The sequence below is a fragment of the Fistularia commersonii genome, chromosome 26 (assembly GCF_037954325.1).
Source record: "Fistularia commersonii isolate RoL2024-O1a breed Wild chromosome 26, RoL_Fcom_v1.0, whole genome shotgun sequence".
NCBI lineage: Eukaryota > Metazoa > Chordata > Actinopteri > Syngnathiformes > Fistulariidae > Fistularia > Fistularia commersonii.
The window spans coordinates 12,103,284-12,124,555 of NC_141309.1; the positions used below are offsets into that span (position 1 = coordinate 12,103,284).

The 21,272-nt window shown below is 38.7% G+C and overlaps 2 protein-coding genes across 3 annotated transcripts; both read left to right on the forward strand.

The window, feature by feature from the left end:
- Positions 1–3,671: 3,671 nt before the first annotated feature.
- Positions 3,672–6,537, forward strand: star (steroidogenic acute regulatory protein). 2 transcript variants are annotated; one of them, XM_086173768.1, is made up of 7 exons: positions 3,672–3,735; positions 3,950–4,057; positions 4,228–4,358; positions 4,808–4,966; positions 5,524–5,708; positions 5,829–5,922; positions 6,034–6,537. In XM_086173768.1, exons 1-7 carry the CDS (start codon positions 3,672–3,674, stop codon positions 6,151–6,153), a joined length of 861 nt encoding a protein of 286 aa, XP_086029894.1. In that variant the 3' UTR covers positions 6,154–6,537. The 2 variants fall into 2 exon arrangements, with proteins under 2 accessions (XP_086029894.1, XP_086029895.1); XM_086173769.1 differs by having other exon boundaries at positions 4,004–4,057.
- Positions 6,538–8,232: 1,695 nt separating this feature from the next.
- On the forward strand, positions 8,233–20,349 carry elmod3 (ELMO/CED-12 domain containing 3). The gene is made up of 14 exons (XM_086173680.1): positions 8,233–8,293; positions 9,173–9,312; positions 9,428–9,950; positions 10,956–11,027; positions 11,112–11,186; positions 11,263–11,332; positions 11,567–11,629; positions 11,739–11,827; positions 12,966–13,089; positions 13,195–13,317; positions 13,506–13,636; positions 14,423–14,499; positions 14,602–14,729; positions 15,507–20,349. Exons 3-14 carry the CDS (start codon positions 9,915–9,917, stop codon positions 15,755–15,757), a joined length of 1,239 nt encoding a protein of 412 aa, XP_086029806.1. The 5' UTR covers positions 8,233–8,293; positions 9,173–9,312; positions 9,428–9,914; the 3' UTR covers positions 15,758–20,349.
- The last annotated feature ends 923 nt before the right edge of the window (positions 20,350–21,272 follow it).

A 21,272-nucleotide genomic window follows, 5' to 3' on the forward strand; every position in this document is an offset into this window, starting at 1 on the left:
GCTATTTAAAAATGCCTCACCAATCCAACGGTCCTTCGTTTGGTTTCGCTTCCAAATACAATCAAAACCGCTGGATGGATGCCAACTAAAGGTTTATTTGGATTGCATTTATCCAATTCAGTCCAGTCCAGTCTACTCGCATGGAATAGATAGACACCAGGGGAACTCACAACACCACCCAATAAAGTGGCCTTCTTGCAGCAGCACAGCCAATAAAAGGGGAAGAGCATTGCTTCTTCTGCTTGTTCTAAGAATGTTATATTTTCCTGTTTTTGGAAAAGAAAGCTGGTCCATGAAGTAATTCAACGTCTTTAATACGTCTCTGCATACTTGATATGAAAAAAATTTAATCAGACTGAAGTGCCTCCTCGTTCGCATGATCTCCTAGACAATGCCCACATAGACATCAGCACTTTTTTCTCTGACTGTCATGCTCTGTTTGTTTGTTTGTTTGTTTGTTTGTTTGTTTGTTTTTTGTGGGGAAACATGTCAACACAAACACATATGACTCAAGCAGTTTGTGGGAAAGGGAAGGAAATGAATAAGAGACAGGATTTAATGAACAGAGTCTTATTTCCTCCTTGATGTGATGTACAGCTGAGTGCATGTGAAAACCAAATCCACTGTGTTGTTGAAGTCCCAATAAATTCTGTGCTATAGGTAGTGTACCTACCGGTATGCTTGTGTCTTTATTTCACTATCAGCACAATATTTCCTTGTTTATATCCAAAGCTTCACTGCTCTTTTAGACTTTATACTTAAGTGCAAAAGACAAAAAAATATATATATGAAATATCAGTTATGTAAATATCAGTTCAACAACAATGCCATGACCAATTAAAGTGGTGTTGAACAGGCAGTGCTTCATGACTTGTTATAAAATCTGTTTGGCCATCACTTTTCTGCCTTTGAAAATTAAGTGTACAATGTCATCTGCTACACCTGCGTTGATTAAGTTAGAGTAAATGGCCTTGAGTTTGTTGGCCAGCTGGTGCTCGAATATTTACAGTTTAAACAGAAAAAAAACAAGGACAGATAGTTGGAATGGAATAGGAAGAAATTTTTGGTTTCATGGTCTGGAGTGGTAGAAGGTATCCTTTCAAAGACCTAGTGACATTTATCAGTAACTTAAATTTCCTTTTTTTCTGATTTATTTCACCCTCATTGACATTTAGTGTGTCTGTCATAGAAGCTGGTGAATGACTGGAAAAAAAAAACATTCAGTTAAAAAGTCATCTATTGCACCAAGCACACAATTTACATCTACATATCACTGTTTTATAGAACTATGACAACTTGACATTTTTTTAATTTCACAAGAAAAGATGGGACCAATTCATGACTTAATGAGATGGTGGACTTCAATCACAACAAATGATTTTAGTATCTACGTGTGCGTGTGTGTGTATAAATATACAAACACAAGTTCTGCAGACATTTAACCAATATACTGTATGTATCCATCCATCCATTGTCTACCGCTTATCCTACTCAGAGTTGTGGAGGATGCTGGAGCCTTTCCCAGCTGCAAAAGGCAGGGTACACCCTGGACTGGTTGCCAGTCAATCACAGGGCCACATATAGAGACAGACAACCATTCACTCTCATTCGCACATCTGGGCAATTTTCCCAATTTTTCCAATTAACCATGTTTTTGGACTGTGGGAGGAAACCGCAGAACCTGGAGGAAACCCACGCAGACACAGGGAGAACATGCAAACTCCACACAGAAAGGTCCCCTGTCGGAATCAAACCAGGGTCCTTGTGAAGCCGAAGGGCTAACCATTGCGCCACTATATATATATATATATTTATATATATGGTTGAATGAGTGTGTGTGTGTGTGAGAGAGAGAGAGAGAGAGGGAGAGAGAAAACGAGAGGGCAGTTGCCTGACACATAGGGGTAATTTCTCTTTAAAGAAAGTAATTTACTTGTCAGATGTGTAGTGTTTTTTTTAAAACAGGAGAATATAAGCTTGGTCAAATTCATCTGACCTGGATCCACATTTGAGAAGTGCAGTTTAGCCCTGAACTGAGACTCATTAAAACATAATGCTGCACTTGTCAAATTGTGAGCCATTAGAACTAGCTATATGACCCAGTTTTTCTCTTTATTCATTCTTTGAAAAGGGTTTTAGAAAATGAGCGACATTAGGTTCTGGTCTGCCTGGTCTGTCGACCATGGCTTTGTCAGGCCTGTGCATTCACATTTTCAATGAGAGCACTTACCCCACCGAAGGCCAGGATGACACAGAGGTAATTCCTGTCTCACAGTCAGAGGGACATGAGGTTGCAGGTTAAGGTGACTTCAGTATTTCTTTGAAATTTATAAATGTGTTTCTATTATTCTGTGCTCTCTAATCAGATGACCTGCTAATCTTTTTATACGTCACCATGCTTGTGAACGTTTTAACTATTGACCTTTTTATCTTTGGTGGACAAGCATACTGCTAAAGCAATATTATTGAGAAGCAGTTTGGATTTTGCTTGGATGGACTGAACAAGGTTGTCAAAACATGTAAGCTGTTTGACCAAACACATTTCGTGGTACCTAAATGATACAGGGTTTCTTGATTAAAAATGTACAGTACAATTTGTTTTGGAAAAGTAATTCAATGCATTAATTGCATTAATTCAATGCACTGTATTGTTTGTATATGGTGATGTTATTTTTTAAAATACTGGTCTATTTGCTTGGTATTTGACAAATATATTTATTACATTTCTATGACAGATGATAGGTCACATTTAAAACTGTGAAAAAGTAATTAAAAAAGAAGCTGCTTATAAATAATAACATTCACATAAAAACAGCAACTGCTGACTAATATAATTGCAAGACTTGCCCCAAAAGAACCGTAAATCAGCAATCAATTTACAAACTAACTGACTCATTATTAAATTAAGAACCTGCAAAGTTTATCTCTGCTTATATATGATTTTCCAGTCTTAAGATGACGTTGAAACATAAATCAAATTTTAGAAAAACGACCCCTCATTTTTTATTATTACTAATATTGTAATTGAACTTTTTTCACACTTTTGATTTACTGTTTGTCATTTGTCACCTGTGATTCATAAACATAGCCTGTTCCTCGAGCTCATACTAAGATTTTAACTATGACTGAGGTAGGAAAGAAATAAGCAAAGCCCAACGGACATTTTGCCATGACATTCCAGTAAGTGTTTAGTGTTTAGACCATGGAGGGATGGATGAGTCACTCAGGGTCTCTCCCACTGACCTCTCTCTTGGGCAGTAAAAAGATGCTTTTTTTCCTCATATGTAACCCTTCTTTATGTGTGTGTGTTTGTGTGTGTGTGTGTGTGTGTGTGTGTGTGTGTGTGGGCTTGGGCACTGGACGTTATCTGACACAGTGTTTGTGTGGGTCTGAAACATGCTCGTCGTGTCTGCAAAGTGACCTTGGTGAAATGGCCCTTGGAAAAGTGAGGTGATGTGTCTTTATCTACGTGATGATAGCACAGCGGCCTTGTGGCCAGATCTCTTATAAATACAGGATTGAAGGCATGCTCAAACATTTACACAGAGATCGAATTATCTCCACAGTAATCTAAAAGGCTCGTTCTCTTCAAAAAAAAAAATCAAAGCCTTATTAACATTTAAACTTTACCTGTTGGACCTGTAAAATACTTCTTTTATCAATAAAAAACAATGCTCCCGGCAACCTTTAAGCTGTGTGCGGGCATCTCTTACAGACACATGAGGAACATGACAGGTGAGTGAAAGAAATCCGTTTTTCTTGGCCAAGTACTCTGCCGGTTTTAAATAATTTAAATCAATCACTTAAACTGCAAAAATATACAGTCATTAGAAGCAGGAATGGAAAGAACAATGTTTGATCGCGTGTGTGTTCGTGTGCTGTTTGGTATTTTGTTTCTCCACAATTTCATGGATCATAGACATTGTGTGCCTCTGCCTCTGTCTCCCAGGTTTGAGACAGAATGCTATGATAGCCATTCACCAAGAGCTGAAACGACTTGCAGGTCCTGGATCAAGTAGTTGGATCAACCAAGTTCGCAGACGTAGTTCTTTTCTCAGTGAGTTTTTACATGCGGCTAAATTTGTAATACTTAACACACTCAGTTTGGTAGAAATGTCTGAGAGATGGTCAAGTATGGTCTGTTAGCATTACTTTTCAACATGATTTATCCATTGACAGAACACCAAAATCTTCATTACTTTTTGTATCTCGTGTCTTGATCAAAAGGTTCTAGGATTGAAGAAGATAGTCGGTTCAGTCAGGAGGAGAGGTCGTATGTGAAACAAGGTGAAGACGCATTGCAGAAGGCCATCACCATCCTCAGTGAACAAGACGGCTGGACAGTAGAAACTGTGGCTGTGAGTATTAAGACAAGACCCTGACAAATTAAGAAGATGGTGTGGGATTTAGATGATCTTTTGCCAGAAATTAATGATGATATTTATAAAAATGTATTCATAAATGTGACTTATGGGATACAGGCTTTATTATGTGACACATGCGTAATGATTGTGGGTTAATATCAATAACAATAACAATGACAATAATTTATATTTATATTTATATTATATAACACTACTACTACTACTAATAATACATTATATTATGATTATTATGATTATCATATTAGATGGGCGCCCTCTGGGCCTACCATAGCTCACCAAAAACTTTAAAAGTAATTTCAGTATCTAATCTTCCTCTTTCTGTTATGATACCTTCTTCGAAATTTGTCAGTCTTCTATGATTTGAGGTCAATTTTTTTTATTCAAGAGAGCATGTATTTATACTTGTTAACAAACCCTTTCAGGCAAATGGAGACAAAGTTCTGAGTAAGATGTTGCCTGACATTGGCAAGGTGTTCAAACTGGAGGTGATGTTAGAGCAGCGTCCCGATAGTCTTTATGAAGAGCTGGTGGAAAACATGGAGCAAATGGGGGAGTGGAATCCAAATGTCAAGCGGGTTAAGGTAAGAAACGCAGCATCTAGCTTAATATTTGAAATAGTACTTTCATTGTAACTATTCATTATTATATCATTTCATTCATTAATCAAATATATTATTTTTCACATTCTTCTTTCTATGACTTTCCTGGTCTTTTATCAGACTAGACACAAAAAATATATGAATGTAAGAGTTAATTTAGGCTCAGAATTCTGTTCTGGACTGAAATGTTGAACTGTTCGTACAGCAAACAAATAAAAATGATTTATACAGTGTTTGGATGAAACCAGGGAAACTAGTATTCTGTTGTAGTCCTTTACATTCATTTTGGGCTGTGAATGTTCACATGTTTGAACAGAAAATCAATGCAATTTTGCACAAAACTGATGAAATGATTCCTTGTTTGAATATTTAAAGCACAAAAAATCAGAAAGCTTGTGGCGTCATGGTAGAAGTCTGCTGGGGAATTTCAATATCAATGTCCAGCCATAAAATCTGCCATGGACCTATTTAGAACAGAGCCATGTCAAATATAAATCAAAACAAGAAATGTTCTAAACTTCCTCATTGGGATCCTCCAGATCCTGCAAAAGATCGGCCGGGAAACAATGGTCACCCATGAGGTATCTGCAGAGACACCTGGTAACGTGGTGGGGCCAAGAGACTTTGTCAGCGTTCGTTGTGCCAAACGTCGAGGCTCCACTTGTTTCCTGGCTGGAATGTCCACCCAACACCCAAAAATGCCAGAGCAGAGGGGAGTGGTGCGGTGAGTCAATGGAGAAAATCATTATTTGCAATAATTCAAAGAACTTGTTAAAAAAAATGTCTGATTCAGATCTAATTTGAAGTGAGGCTGAGGTACTTGATGATTTTTCCCATTTTCCAGCGGGGAGAATGGGCCTACATGCATAGTTATGAAGCCCTGCTCTGAGGACCCAAATAAGACCAAATTCACATGGTTACTAAATATAGACCTAAAGGTAAACTAAGTCCTTTATGTCCCTTTTTCACAGCTATGAGATCTATCCAGTTGCAAAGGCTTTATGTCAAGCAACTCAATATAACAGAGGTTTTCTCTTTCCTGTTTGTAGGGCTGGATACCAAAGACAATCATAAACAGAGTGCTCTCTCAGACTCAAGTGGACTTTGCCAACCACCTTAGGCAACGGATGGCTAACAATGTTTCTATGGAGATGGGTCATGCCTGCTGACAAAAGATGCCTCTTGAGTTTTGACTTAATGAGCTCAAAGGTGGCACAAAACAAATTCCTGATCCTTGAATGATAATGTGAGTCTGCTTTATCAGCAAAAAAAAAAATCAAATAAAACCATGCACGAAGTAAGGACATTAGATGCATGTGTGTGTAAACAGCATATATGGATTCACACACAGAAATGCACAATATACACACACAAAGAACAAAATCTGTCCTAGAGATTTTGCACCACTGGCACCAGTCACATGCAGTGTGTGCCTTGATTATCCTCAACATGCCCATTAATCTCCATTCCGACTTGTCATATTCATTGAGACTTTACGAGCAGTGAACATTTCATAAGTTGTACATTGTTTCACTGAGATATTACCCCACTTAATTTTCATCCCTTTGCTGTAAAATTGCACTTTTATTGCTGTGTTTTATTTATTAATATTGTGCCATTTAATTAAAATGACTGCCAAGTAAAATAAGCTATTGCAATGTCACTGACATTTATGGTTTTATGGTTTTATTATACTCCACATACTGATATCAACTGACCTTTTCCTATCTATGAGAACTCAAATAAAAAGCTGGAAGAATGTTTCAGTTTCCTTATTGCCTCACTATGAAGACATACTTGAAAGAAATTCAAGACTGTGATACGACATAAATGCAAAAATGAAAGTCAATAGATGAGATAAGAATCATCTAAGAATGACATTTTGAATATATTATTTCAATAAGAAAGGTGGGGCACATTAATTCAAATCTTCTTTTTTAGCAATGAATAATAATAATGATAATGATAATGATGATAATAATAACAATAAACAGTTTGGTAGAGTGCAGGTGACTGTCCCTGTCAGGCATGTGAGGAGCTCAGCAGCAAGAAGTGTGGTCTGAGCCAGCAGCACATTCTCTCTGAGATCATGTGACAGTGATTTCCATCCCAAGCAGGAAATCTGTTATTGCCAGTTGTGTAACATTTTTCCTTTTTGCACTGACTAAACTGATCCAAAATGTTTTGTAACAGACAGGTCCCTTGGATGTAGGTTAGGCCACAGAAGCCAGGATTACTTAAGCTAAAGAGTAGTGGTCTTACTTTCTGTTCAACATGATTAAGTTAGAATACTTCAGAATAATGCATTTATGTCAAACCACTAGGGCCAGGAAAAGGGTTCAGCAGTAATATATGTAGTTACTTCTTTTTCCCTCCTTGTGCCCATAACCTTTAGAGTTGTGTCTTTGGAGTTATCCTTTTGACTAAGGCAAAAAACAACAACAAAACACGCACACACACACATACACACACACACACACACACACACACACACAGACATACACACAAACACAAACACACACAGTACTGGAATGAGTTATTTAATGATAAAACCAAATGTTTTCCCCTGAAAAATGTCTCTGAAAGTAATTTACATCTGTTTGAAATTTCTAAAATTGAAAAGAGGGAAATTGCAGAAAGTTGTGGTCGCTTGGCTTCTTCTTCTTCTTCTTCTTCTTCTTCTTCTTCTTTCGGCTTTTCCCGTCAGGGGTCGCCACAGCGAGTCAATTTTCTCCATCTAACCCTATTCTCTGTGTCTTCCTCTCTCACTCCAACTACCTATATTGCTCCATTGTTTGTGTAGTAAGAGGAGTGGGGAAATTAAAGAGCAGAATGGGGTTTGATCTAGTGCAGATATATTACATAATTGGACAAGGAAGCAAACAAGTTATCTGTCTGTCAGAATGAATCCCTTGCACTGATAACACCCCTCATTCTTTGCATTTAAAGACATTCTCCGCACCCTTGATTGAAATTCAGCTTTTTCTGTATTGAATTAGGACAGATTGTTGCTTTGTGAAGAATTCATGCAAATGACTGAAATATATTATAGAATCCACACTTTCATAACATTTCAATATCATTAATTTAAGAGGAGCATTCCACATGAACATACCAGATGTCAACCGTTTACACTATCTGTGCATCGAAAAGCGCACACACCCTCTCTTCTCTGAGCCAGAAAGGAATGACGTAATGAATTCAAGTCCAACAGGAAACGACAATTCCCAGGATGCACTCGAAATTACCGTTGCCACTGGACGGGGGAAGGGAGGCTGAGATTGGAGGGAGAAACAATCAGAAACTAAGGTACTTTAAAATGGTTTATATCGTTCAATGCACTCAGACAGGCTAAATATGCACTGTTTTCTACGGGCGGTTAAATTAAAATTAATTTCCAAATTAGAATCAAGGCCAATTCTTTTTTTTTTGGAAACCTCTACATCCCCGTTGCAGCTCAACTCTGCTAGCCCCTTAGTTAGCCTGACAGCTGGCTTTTCTTGTATTAGCGAGGAGGTCTCAACCGATCGAGTGCACATGACTTTCTTGACTTACATGTAAACTGCAGACTCGGAGCAGTCCCACTACCGCAGGTTCCGTCATTGCTCTCTTTGTTTGAGGTTGAGCTGAAGCAGGAGCCGCGTCCTTGTGTCTGCGGGGCTGCTAGCTGACGCGGTTAGCTTATATGTTGAAACAGAAAACGTTAGCCAAGTGACAGCTACTGTGGCGATGTTTCTTCAGACAGCTGTCATATGTCAAATCTGAAGGGAATCTAGATGCATTCTGCCATTTGTGTCATGACACGTTGGCTGTCTCTAAGAAAGCTTACATAAATTATGAAAACAGAATAGTTTGACGAGTGATCTATTGATGTAAGGAAGAACTGGATAAGTTGCCAAAATTTCAAACATTCATTTTCCAATGGAACTTCGAATTTTTCCTAATTTTTCCTGATAACATGCATGATGTCCTTGGAGAGTGGGATACTTGTTTCCTGGGGTGTTTTTCACACAAATGAATGAAAACATTTGATTATAGCACTTTCTCTTCATTTCTGTATGATTTGTCTGATGTTTTGCCCTGGTTGATCTACAGTTGTGTACGCAGGAATGCAATTTGTGTGTCCCTTTATGAAGATTTTTTTTTTTCCAAAACTTTTCTTCAATGTTTTCTGTTCTTGTTTTTCAGATACTGCGTTTAACTACCCCTCTTCAGGACTTGTCCCGATCGTTTGTCTTGACTCACATCACAGCGGCTACCGGATGTTCTTACTTTGAATGTGTCTCGTTGTTTCAAGCGAAACTGAAGACATAACAGCTCCAGTGCAAGTATATTAAAATGCATGTGTAGCGCTTGGTGCTCATTAGATTTTTGTTGAGAACCAATGTAATGAACTGTGTCAGATGGGAGAGCCCAGCCCTGAAATGCAATGTCATTATCTAGCTCCGATGGACTTCTGATGGGAATTGGAGGTAAAGCCACTGGACAAGCAGGATCTACGGAGGAGAGTAAAGAGAGAGGTTTCCAGGAAACTTAACTGACGGATAACCAATTCCTCCCAATGGCTATTGTCAACTGATACCTTCACAGTGCACACAGTCACTGTCAGACTCTTGGAGTGGCAAAATAAGACCAGGCTGCTATCAAAATCATACAACCTACCTTGTTACACAGAAAAAGAGAAAATGCTGTGCAAAAGTGGATTTTTAGCACCAGGGACAATTTCTTGAAGTCAAACTGCTGACAGTGGATATTTTCATGTATATAAAAAAAGAGGAATACCTTAGCGACTCACAGTCACGACAGATGTGTACTAGAGAAACCATGGTGTTTGTTGCAACAGCTATTCAGCCTATGTCAGTCAAAGAGTTTGGACACCTTTAGAGGCTAGGATCAGAAAAACGCTCGCCAGCCAAAACATTTATATGCAATGGAAGAAGACACTGATGTCACCTTCCACTCTGAGGTAATGTCATTTCATGTCTCTTTATTATTTGTGGTTGTAGCAACTAAGCATTAAGCCATTAATACAGAACGGTTAGCCTGCTGTGTCTGTTTTCTTATCACTGTTCCTAAATTTATGCAGCCACTTTCCTTTGCTGCTGTTTAATGTTAAACAATTAAAAGCTCATTTGTTGAAGCAGTCCTTGCACATATGTTAACTGAAGAAGTGGGGTCAACAGCTCTCCCCCTGCTCGAGCTGTAATCTCTGTTCTGGCTTGCTTGGCATGTAGCCATGGTGGCAGCTGACAGAGCATTTCCTTTATCCTCAGCTTGGGTTTCTCGTTGCTATACTACCCCTTGCTCCCTGGTCTCTATCCTTGTATATTGCATTTTTTGTCGCCAAATCGATGAGTAAGCTCATCTTGAAAATAACACACTAATTGGAGGTAAAAAGACATGGCCATATGACTCCATTTTAAGTGTTGAAGTCCTGCTTTTGCCGGACGTTTACTATTTGTGAGCGCGCTTGTGGCAATTTTTCTAAACTTTTTTGGTTTAGTCTAGTATTTTCCAATAATTGGTACTGGATTCTAGAATTTTTACAATTTGTGAAAATACGTATTCATGCAGAGGGCCTTCCTGTGTGGAGTTTGCTTGTTCTCCCCTTTTCTGCATGGGTTTCCTCACGGTTCTCCCATTTTTCTCCTACAATCCAAATACTTGCAGAAGGTTAATTGAGGCCCCAAAATTGCCCAGACATGTGAATGAGCGCATGAGCGGTTGTTTGTCTCTATGTGTGGCCCTGTGATTGACTGGCGCCCGGTCCAGGTTGTTACCACTTCTCGCCCAATGACAGCTTGGATAGGCTCCAGCATCCCCGCGACCCTGAGTGCAGGATAAGCGGCAGATAATGTATGAATGAATGAAAGAACTTATGCATGCATGAGCTAACGGTGGACTGTTGTAAAGTTGTAAGAGCTGCAAATTTTTTTGGTCATAATCATCTACTCCATGGTTTCCCTGTTAGGGCCTCAATGGTTTGAACCATGAATGTAAAACATCAGAGGGGATCACTGAAGGACATTATAATCATAAGCCTGTAAGTGCTACATCAGTGGTGCATGATTCTATCATCTTCATTTGTTTCCCGAGCATTTAAAACTTCTGAAATATTTCTTTGTAGATTATCAATGGGTTGATTATCAGTCACAATGTCAGGGATCACACCAATGGCAGCACACCACTCAGATCTTTACCGGTAAATACATTTTTCAATTTTTCACTTTCCTTTGCTCAGTACTCTTGGAATAAGCCACTATTTGGTAATTGTCCAGATTTCAGCACTGAAGCAGAATGGTCTCCTGCAGACTCTGGCAACCGGAGGGGACCAGTCTAAGGCTGAAGGTAAGACAACCGACCTCTCTTGTTTTGCATTCTATCCCTAGAGACTTTTGAGATAGTATCCAAGATAACGAGCATCAGTTGCAGGTAAAACCTCCCTTCAGAGTGCATTTTGCCTGTTACTTGGAATTGCTTTGTCTCCAGTTGATGCAAGACAATGAAAAGAAACTCATTATTATTATTATTGCTTATTACATTACATTCATTTCTCATCTTAAATTTTGTATCTCTTCACAGAGGAAAATATAGAGTTGGAAAAGGCCAAACACGAGTGGGAGGCTCTGGAAAATATTCAACCAGGTTGAAAGGATTGAGTTTTTTTCACCTCTTTTACTAACATGATTTAAAAATTGAAGAATATGCTGTTGATTAATTTGTAATCAAAGACATGTTTGTGAATATTTTACAGTTCTTGCTGAAGACTCAAACCCAACTCCACTCATCTCTTTCAATGAAGCCTTGCAGTACTTCCAGACCACAGACCTAGGGGACTTACTTGTAAGGAAAACAACACCCTAAGAATTAAATTAAAGCTGTTCTATGGGTCCTTTAGCATGTGAGGAACCATATAGGCTAGTTAGAGGCAATCAAAAGTAAAGTACCTGCAGTCAATGATCTTATGCTGTAAGTGCAGCAGTATGTCTATTCCCACTGAAATTCAAAGTCACTGTTCAGTTCAGCTGGTATGGAGGGTAAGGGAGCTGATGCAAGCATAATAAAGGAGAAACCCTTGGAAAAAGCGGTAATCTGGCTTTTGTAATCAACTTCACAAACTTGAGATGACAAAAAAGTTAAATTTGTCACAGAGGATATGCTACTTGAAAGGATGAATGTTGCCCTCTATGATAACTTCTCATTTCACAATCTTGTCTTGTGAGATACTGAATTTATTGAATGAGGATATGAAAGGGGACACAGTCTTGTTATTCCTTTAGCAATCATTTTCTCACAAAGTGCAAACAACATTTTGTAGGAAATGGTGAAAAAGTATATTGAACCACAATGCTCTTTCTGACACTTATATTTCCGTCAGTGCAGTCATCAAAAGTTTTCAAAATGTTAAAATTAATGCTGGTTGACATTTTAATGCTTTTCCTTGAAGGTTTTATTTTGAGTCTGTCAGGCTTTAACATGACCCAATTAAAGTTTCAAAACGTGTATGATATTGCATTTATAGTTAGCATGGCTGGATGTTAGAGACTGTTCTGTGGTTTTATATATTAGCAACAGATTGTTTAATACTGTTATGTGAATGAATTCACAAATATGGTAGCATAATGGATCATATGATAACTCATGAAAACTCATACTGGCCATTCTTTACAAATACTTGTATTTTGACACTGCTCATTTTAGACAACATTGCTTCGTATGTAAAAAGCATGTACTTACTATGTGAAGAATATCATCATATTTATCCAACAAAGTTTTGTACTTCCAAATATCATTCTTACTTCCAGAAATTTTGTCTTAGTCCAGTGCTGCTACTACTACTTGTATTTCCACTCACTACTAATAAAGGTGGTGTTTAGAAAATATCCAGTTAAGCAAAGTGTCTAAGCCGTTCTTATCAATTCAAATGGTATAACCACGATTCCTAACTAGTAGTTTTGTCTGTCTTAACCCCCTCCTGCAGAAGAACATCCAGCCAACTATTCGCAGAACAGGTCTTGCCGCTATCACACACTTCCTTTTTGGGCCCCCAAGACTGCACAGAGAACTGCTGGAAGAAAGGGATCTGGTCTTTGCCATTGCACAGTGTGAGTGTGTGTTTGCCAGGCCTGTTTGTGTAATCAAAGCGCATGTTTACAGCAAACTACTGATATTCAATTTCCCATATTTGGATGTGCACATGCTTTACATAGGCCACGTTGACAACAGCCAGGCTGTCCACATGCGTGTTCTCCAAACCATTTATAAGAGACTTAATGGCAGCAGGCTGGACTGTCCTCGGTATGGGACGCACTGGGAAAACATTGGCTTTCAGGGTAAACACTTGACAACACGTTGCTTCCCTAAGAATTTAGGCTGGTTCACATGTAATACCATGTATATCCTGTCATTTGAATGGTTCAGATAAAAGTAAATAAGACCAATTATGTCTTACACATACTTACCAGTGCAACTGTATGTGTTTATGAATTACTTCACTTTGTGCATGTTGTTTGTACTGCAGGTACAGATCCAGCCACTGACTTGCGTGGCACTGGCTTTCTGGGACTGATGCACACATTGTACTTTGTGATGGACCCAGAAACTCTCCCACTGGCTAGAGACATCTACAAATTGTCACAGCACCCTAACCAGGTACTACTTGGGACTAAGAGACCCCCGTTTACTCAATACAGACAATATTCAGAAATCAGATTTTCAACACTGAGAATAAAACTATATCATGTAAGGGGTTCATCTGAATTGGTAAATAGCAGGGAGAAATTAATGAAATCAGCCAACTATTCAACCAACTATGAATAGTTCAGCCAATTATGAAATCAACTATTCTACTTGTTACTTTAATGATGACGCTTTGTGCGGACTAAACATCTTTTATAAATGCGTTGCAAACAGGGGACCTTTTCCAAGCTTCCCAGATAGGTTGAACGTCTTAAAGCAAAAGTCTGAATGAAACAGATTTTGTTTTAGATGTTCTTTAACCAACCGACTTCCTTGTGCAAAGTATTTTGTCCTGGATCTAGCCACAGCACATTTTCTTCAGGTGCCTTTACAGTGAGAATTTGTTCTGATGAGTTTATTATGCAACTGGAGCAATAAAAAAAGTTCAGTGCTGAAGAGCCATCATTCATAAAAATTATGCAAAATAAAAAAAACAGCAACTGGAGAACAATGAGATCACAAAACTCTGGTGCTGCCAAAATACTGTGATCTCCACAGCATATTTTTCTTGTTGTCTTGCGTCCTGCACACTGTTACCCCTGCCCTCCCACCCCTACGTCTGACAAAGAACATTGCCTGCTGTGAGCAGCATGTGTTGAAAGAGCAACAGTGGTCAAAGTCTGGTCCTGCTTTTCCGCACATTGACTTGAGTTTGTGTGACAGCGGCTTCACTCTTCTTGTTTGTTTATTCTGGTCTAGAATTTTCCATTCAGTGTCATGTCAATCAACATGACCCGCATTGCCCTGCAAGTACTCAGAGAGGAGGCTTTGTCAAAGTAAGTCACTGTTCCACAGTTCCGTGTTTCATCTTATCCCTCTAAGGTAGCATCAGTGTATCACTTCCCTTAATCATTCCTCTTTGCCTTGGGTTTCTCCAGGGAGTGCAATCGTCGTCAGCAAGTGGTCGGTGTGTTAAATGAGTTTTACGTCGCCACATATCTGCACCTGTATCAACTTTGGAAGACCCAACAGAAAACCATTGCTGACTCTGGCTTTGTAATAAAAGGTAAAGGAACTTTACTGATGTATTGGTTTGCAGTCATTGCAATATTTGTGTAATTATTTCTTTGTTTACATATTTCTGTTGTATTGCAATGCCATTGTTAGTGTATTAGCACAGCATTAATGGAACAGATTGTCACCTTGCATTATGTAATGCACTTCAGTCTGGATATTATACACATTTTTTATTTAGGGCAGGAAAAAAAGTCAAGTATTGACCCACAAAACAGTAATAAAATTCAAATAAACTACTGTACCTGGAAATTTGCAGGATATTACTTAAACCTTACCTATGTCAAAAAGAAATATTTGTTCATAATTACGTAAATTAATTAGTCCTGAGAAAAAATTGGGAAAATTGCACAAATCTGTGAATGAGAATATGAATGGTTGTCTGTCCACATGTGGCCCTGTGATTGACTGGCAACCAGTCCAGGGTGTACCCCGCCTCTCGCCCGATGGCAGCTGGGATAGGCTCCAGCATCCCCCATGACCCCAAGTAGGATAAGTAGTAGATAATTGATGGATGAAATATTCATGAGACACATCAGCGATATTATGTCGGATTTCCTTTTACATGCCATTATATGAATGTGAAATTGAACTAAATATGGAAGTCTAACATAATTAGCTTATTCATCTGGGAGTGGTCTTCTGAATACCCCTGTGTTCATTTGTATCCATATTCAGCAGCTCTGCTTTCTTGCCTTTTTTGTATTACTTAATAATATCTTAGATTTTTAACATGGGTCCTGCGGTTGGTTTGTTTGTAACCCTTCAGAGGTGGAGCTGTTTGCCAAAAAGAACCCAAAGCAGATGCTTCGCCGACTAGAGGTCTTCCTGAAAGAAAGGCGGGCAGGTGGAATCCCCCGTGGGACATCGCCAGACCCGCAGGTCCAGCAGCCCTCTCCCAGCCTCGGGGAGCGAGGGGCAAGAGCCGGGACGGGACAGGGAAGCAAGGGGAAGGAGATGCATTTCACAGGAGTGTGTGATCTACCACCAGACATGGAAGGAGAGGCCAGACTAATCTAAGCTAGACTTTGCGTGAGAACATTGTGTGCATGTGTGCGTGCGTGCGTGCTTGTGAGCGTGTGAGTGTATGGAAGAGAGACTTACTCTCAGAGCGCTAGAAGAAGAACACACCAGACCCTGATTGAGGACCCTGCAGTCTGAACCTATTGAAACACTTACACCCCTTCCTCTGATGGTGGGGTGCTGCACTTTGAATAGATTGAGCTTAGAGGGAAGGGCGGTCTTTCAGAATTTTATTCTTAGTATTTTTAATATTTATTTATTGTTTTTTAACAGAGACCCTGGGCAGTCAAATAAATAGAGCTAAAGCAGGCAGGACACACCGGATGTCACAAAACACGAAAAGGAGGCCTGCGTTTGCACTTTTTTGTGAATTTCGTAGCCAAACTATTAGCTGCCATATTATTGGTGACACTGTATTTGCCTAGAAGCCCAAAATGTTCCCTTTTATGTCCTGAGGACCTCTTAACCCGGGTATGTTTGCTATGCTAACATACCTCTATAGACTTTGCATTTATGCACTGCTCTGTTACACAAATAATAATAGTAAGATCAAGATGATCAGTTATGGTGTGAATCATTTGTTAGAAAAATTCAACTGGCAGATGAACTAACCAGTGAGGGCACAGAATCATTCGAGCAGAGGAGAGATTGCCAGGGAAAGCAGGCGTCACATAAGCTTGCTTTAAATTTCAACTTTACGTAATGTAGGTGACCATTTAAGATGTGAAAAATGTCCAATGTGTTTCAACAGCTGTAGGTGCACTTCTGGTTGTTGACAAGGGGCTAAGAGACCATGTCCAGAGATCCCATTTAATGTGGGAAGATTTATTTTGAATAATAATGATAATAACTTAAAAGATAACTATTTCAGTCCGCTCTTGAAGGACAGCTGTCTTAACTTTAGTAATAGAAGCACTTCAAATCTTATTTAGCTGATGTCTGAATGACCATATGAAGGATTTTAAAATGGATGGTGCATGCCCCGGCTACCAAAAAAGCAAAGTTTTTTTTTTTTTTCTTCTTCTTCCTTGTACTTTGTACCACTCTGGATCATTTTGTTGCACGTTGCCATATTCACACAATACAAAAAGAAGAGAAGATACAATACACAGTGGAAGTGAGTAGGGGTTGTTGTTTAATTGAAGAAAGATAAAAACAAACAAAAAAACATTGGATTATGTGAATGGATCATGATTTCTGTATGAAAAAAAAAACAGATATTGCTGGTAAGCTCTTGAATTTTATTTTGTACGTGCAATGCAGCTCTATTTCATTGTAGAGGATGCAGAACTGAAACCAGCACCAAAATGATCAAGATGAAGTAAGAATACTACAGGCTCCGGAGAAAACAGTTTGTGAGTTTGTGATGAACTCTCTCTTTAACACTGTCAGATTATTATATAATTCTATTATATAATTCTAAGACCTGTGCACGTTCTCAATTTTTGGAGGTAAAAGCCAAGGACATTCTTCTATAGAGAATCTGTACTTGACATGGTCCCAGTTTTAGTCCAAGGTCTGGTATGCGCTTTCTCTACATTCCGTTATTAAGCATGTGATTGTAAAAACTTTTGACCAGTCAAAAAAAAAAATGTTTTCCTGTGTGAGTGACTGTGAGTGTGTGTGTGTGTGTGTGTGTATGTGCTCAATTGAATGAGCTGATACTGATGAAGGGTGCCTCTCCTCGGAGATGTATGGTACAGTATGCAATTCCAGCTCTTACTCAACGATAATCAAAAACAATAGTGCTGTGTGACGATAGTTATCGTTCCTAATCTTCAGGGTTTGTGCGCTTGTGCAAGTGAATGTACCTGTTTGGCTAACATTGTCAGAGCCAATTTGACTTGTAAACCATCTTAGTGAGGACGTTTTTAGTCTGACCTCGCTTTTTAAAACTCCTTTAAACAGCAATTTGATAGATGAGGCATGGTTTTAAGGTGAAAACTTGGTTCAAGTTAGTTTGGATTGTCAGGTAAGGGGCTTAGGAACATTATGTTCATGAATGTCCTTACTAAGATAGCTATACAAAGTGTGTGCACATGTGTGTGAGTGCATGTGTGCGTGCGTGCGTGAGTGTGTGCGCGTGCGTGTGCTGTATGTGTTATGACAGGAACAGACTACAGGTGGGGTGCTTTCCTTTGCACACAATAAACCAGCTTTACTAAGTACTTGATCCATCAAGCTGCAAAGGTACTTTTGTCATTTAAGAAATGGTACTTGAGATTTCTGAGGAACTGATTTGTTCAAATTCATCCTCTTTTTTTGCGTCATATTGGTTCCAGACATAGCTGGTCCCAGCAGTTCTGTGGCCTAGAATGGGTGGAGCTCCTCAGCAAAGCTGGTTCCTGCTCTGTGCTCATGTGAAACCGCCTCCCATCACTGTAGTCTCAATCTGTAGCATGTTCAGGTAGCACTAGTACTGTAGCAATCTATAGCCTCCTCCTCTTCGTAAAGCTTGCTGATGTCATGTCTTGATCTGTAGTGTTAATGAGTGCGCAAAATATTACTACTATAGCACATTCATTTCGTCATGGCACTAAACCACCTCCAGTAGACACGCTAGAGTCCGGCCGATAGAGATTTTGGGTGGGAGGAAATATTCTGCATATATTCTCACTTAAGTACTAAAGAGCTTTTACTGAAATATATTGAAAGGGTCAAAAGTACAAGGTGTATGCATAAGTGTGTTATTCATCATAAATGTGTATGACTGCATGAGGTATTTGAACAGCATTTACATGTTGTCACACAGACACGATAGTGTTGAATATCATGCAACAACTACGTACACCGGGATTCAAAGTGACTGGCAAATTCGCCGCTTAAAATAAAATTCTTAAGTGTTATTTTTCTGATGCCCATTTTGCTGGGACAGAAATATCACTGGGAAAGAAATTCCAATTTGAAGAACTGTAGAATATTGATCTGTAAACCGATATTATTGGCTGACCAAAATATCGGTCGGGCTCTAAGACACACCTTTCGGGTGGGACACCTGTTGAACGTATCTGTCGGGAGTTTGGCTGGACGTAGTTGTGAGTTGAACCATGTCTTCTAAGAAGGTAACAGTAAAAATGGTGCCTATATTCACTGGAGTCATGTTGGGTAGAGTGCCCACTTCTTATTTCACTGTCATTGCAGCCATGGTGCCACAGTAGACTTCTTTCATTCATATAGTCGGCCAGTATGTGACTTCTTAAACATGAAAGGTCCATATATATATATATATGTATATGTATATATATATATATATATAGCCATGTACATGTTCAATGTATGCTATTATAACCATGCCATCTCCAATCACCCCTGTGAACCTACAAAAAATAGAGGATGTAGTTTTGCCAATTGTTTGCGAGTTTGATTGATCAGGAAAAATTTGCACTGCTGTAGATAATTTGGTAGTATGCGTGACGTATGCAAGAGGAAGCAGGCCATCTTCAATAGCCATTAATGTCATTATTGCCCACCTCATCCAACAGGCTTCATGAAGTCAGATTCCCCCTCGCTCACTTGCACCAGAGAATCAGTCTCGCATCTTGTTTGCTTAAATTTGAAGCCGAGGAGCAGTACAGTGTGTGTAAATCAGGAAGTTTGTACATAAGATAATTAATGATTGTAACTGTATGATTGTCTGTAGGGCATTATACTGAAACACATTGCTTACCTCAAAACTTGAGACAAATCACTCCTTTCTCTCTCCTGATGTTTGTTTGGCCTGTCAGTCAGCCTCTTTCTGTTTCATGTTTTCCTGTACTTTGTTCTTCTCTCATACCAATTGGGCATGTTAAATAATGTATATACGACACCTGAAGCACTGCTTATTTGCAAAGTATCACAAACTCTGGTCAGTGCGTATTCTATTTAAAGACACATTTATAATCACTATATAGGCCCAAACACTATGATGCACGTCTGAAGATTAATCAAATTGTTTTTAAATCAAATTATAATTGGCTCATATTTACCATGTTAAAATAAGCTGTTTTTTCTTGTGGCTTCGGTGATAGTACAGTATACTTCTGCTGTGTTTTAAGTGTTCGATGTCAGGAAAACACTCAAAAATGATCAAGGCTTTTCAGCTACCGTCAACAGAAACTGTTAAATATATGAGTGTGAAGATCTAAGCTTGATTAGCTGCTCTGTATGCTTTGACAGTGGTATATTTCGATATCCAAGCAGCCCTGATTTATTATCGCATATTACCAAAAATTTATATTTTCAGCAGTTGTACTAGAACATATTATGCATTGCTCATCATTTGGAAAATCTCCTCAGTTGATGAACTAGAACCAAGAAGGGAGGGGGGAAACGGGTTCTTGTAGGATGTCGGATGCTCTGAGAGGTGTGGTCTGAAGTTCTGCTCCCAGCAGCAGCTCGGCAAATACAATCAATTCTCTCACTATCCTGCGCTTTATATGAAGATGTTTTACTGTTGCCGTTGTCGTCATGTCCCTCAGAGCATTTTATGACTGTACCTAGATTGTAGAAGCCCTATTTTATACTGAGAGTTATTTCAGAATACAGTATGTGCTATTGTACATTAAATGTATTGTATGGAGAAAGCTAAATAAATGCTGTTTAAAAATAAAGATGTTTCTTTGTGGAATCACTTTGCCGGTATTGTAATAAATCAGCATTTTCCCTGTCCCACTTTCCTATCTTACGGTAATTACATTTGAGTGCCAATGTTTTTTTTTTTACAACAATATGCCAACAATACTGCCTAAGAACTGTTAGTCAGTCCGTGTAAAGTAACTATATAGTAGATAGAAAGTAGCCAACAAATTTATCACCGATGCAACCACAACCAGATTTTTTTTTTATGTTCTTCAAAAGTGTGATCAACACACAACAGGTTAGTGGGACAATTATCCCAGAAACACTAGAAATATGAGCGGTCACAAAAACAAACATTACCAGATTAATGAATGTTGATTGCCAATATATTTCACACAAATGTAATGTGATTACAGTAATACCTTGTTGTTTATTTGTAGCCTGACTATTGGGCTACATGTAATATTCCATATTCCAACATTTGTATTTTGTACATAAGGAATATGTTTTATAATTTATAATGGAAAAAAGCTAAAATGACATTGTTAAGATCACATGTAATTTTTGATTTGCTTTTTTTTTTATTGAAAAACGGGATACAAGCGCAGCAAGAAGGAGATTCTCAAATCAAAACGAGTTGCAAAGCCAAGATCCCTTTTTCGTTCCCTTTTTACAGTTTGGCAGAATCAATGACAATTTGCCTGGTTATCATTTTACAAATGTTGCCACTTGTTTTTTACAAACATCATGAGGTGCAGAGACAAATCACTCGGCACATTATTTTTTCTGTGGAGTGACATTAAGAAACACACAAGTATCAAATGCATGATAATATTTGTTTTCAATTTTAATGTGGCATGAAAAGTTTCTTGCAAAAATGAATAACGGTCCTACCATAGCTCAGACAGTAGGGGGCAGACCTTGATGGCTCAGAAACAAAAATGACCAAAAC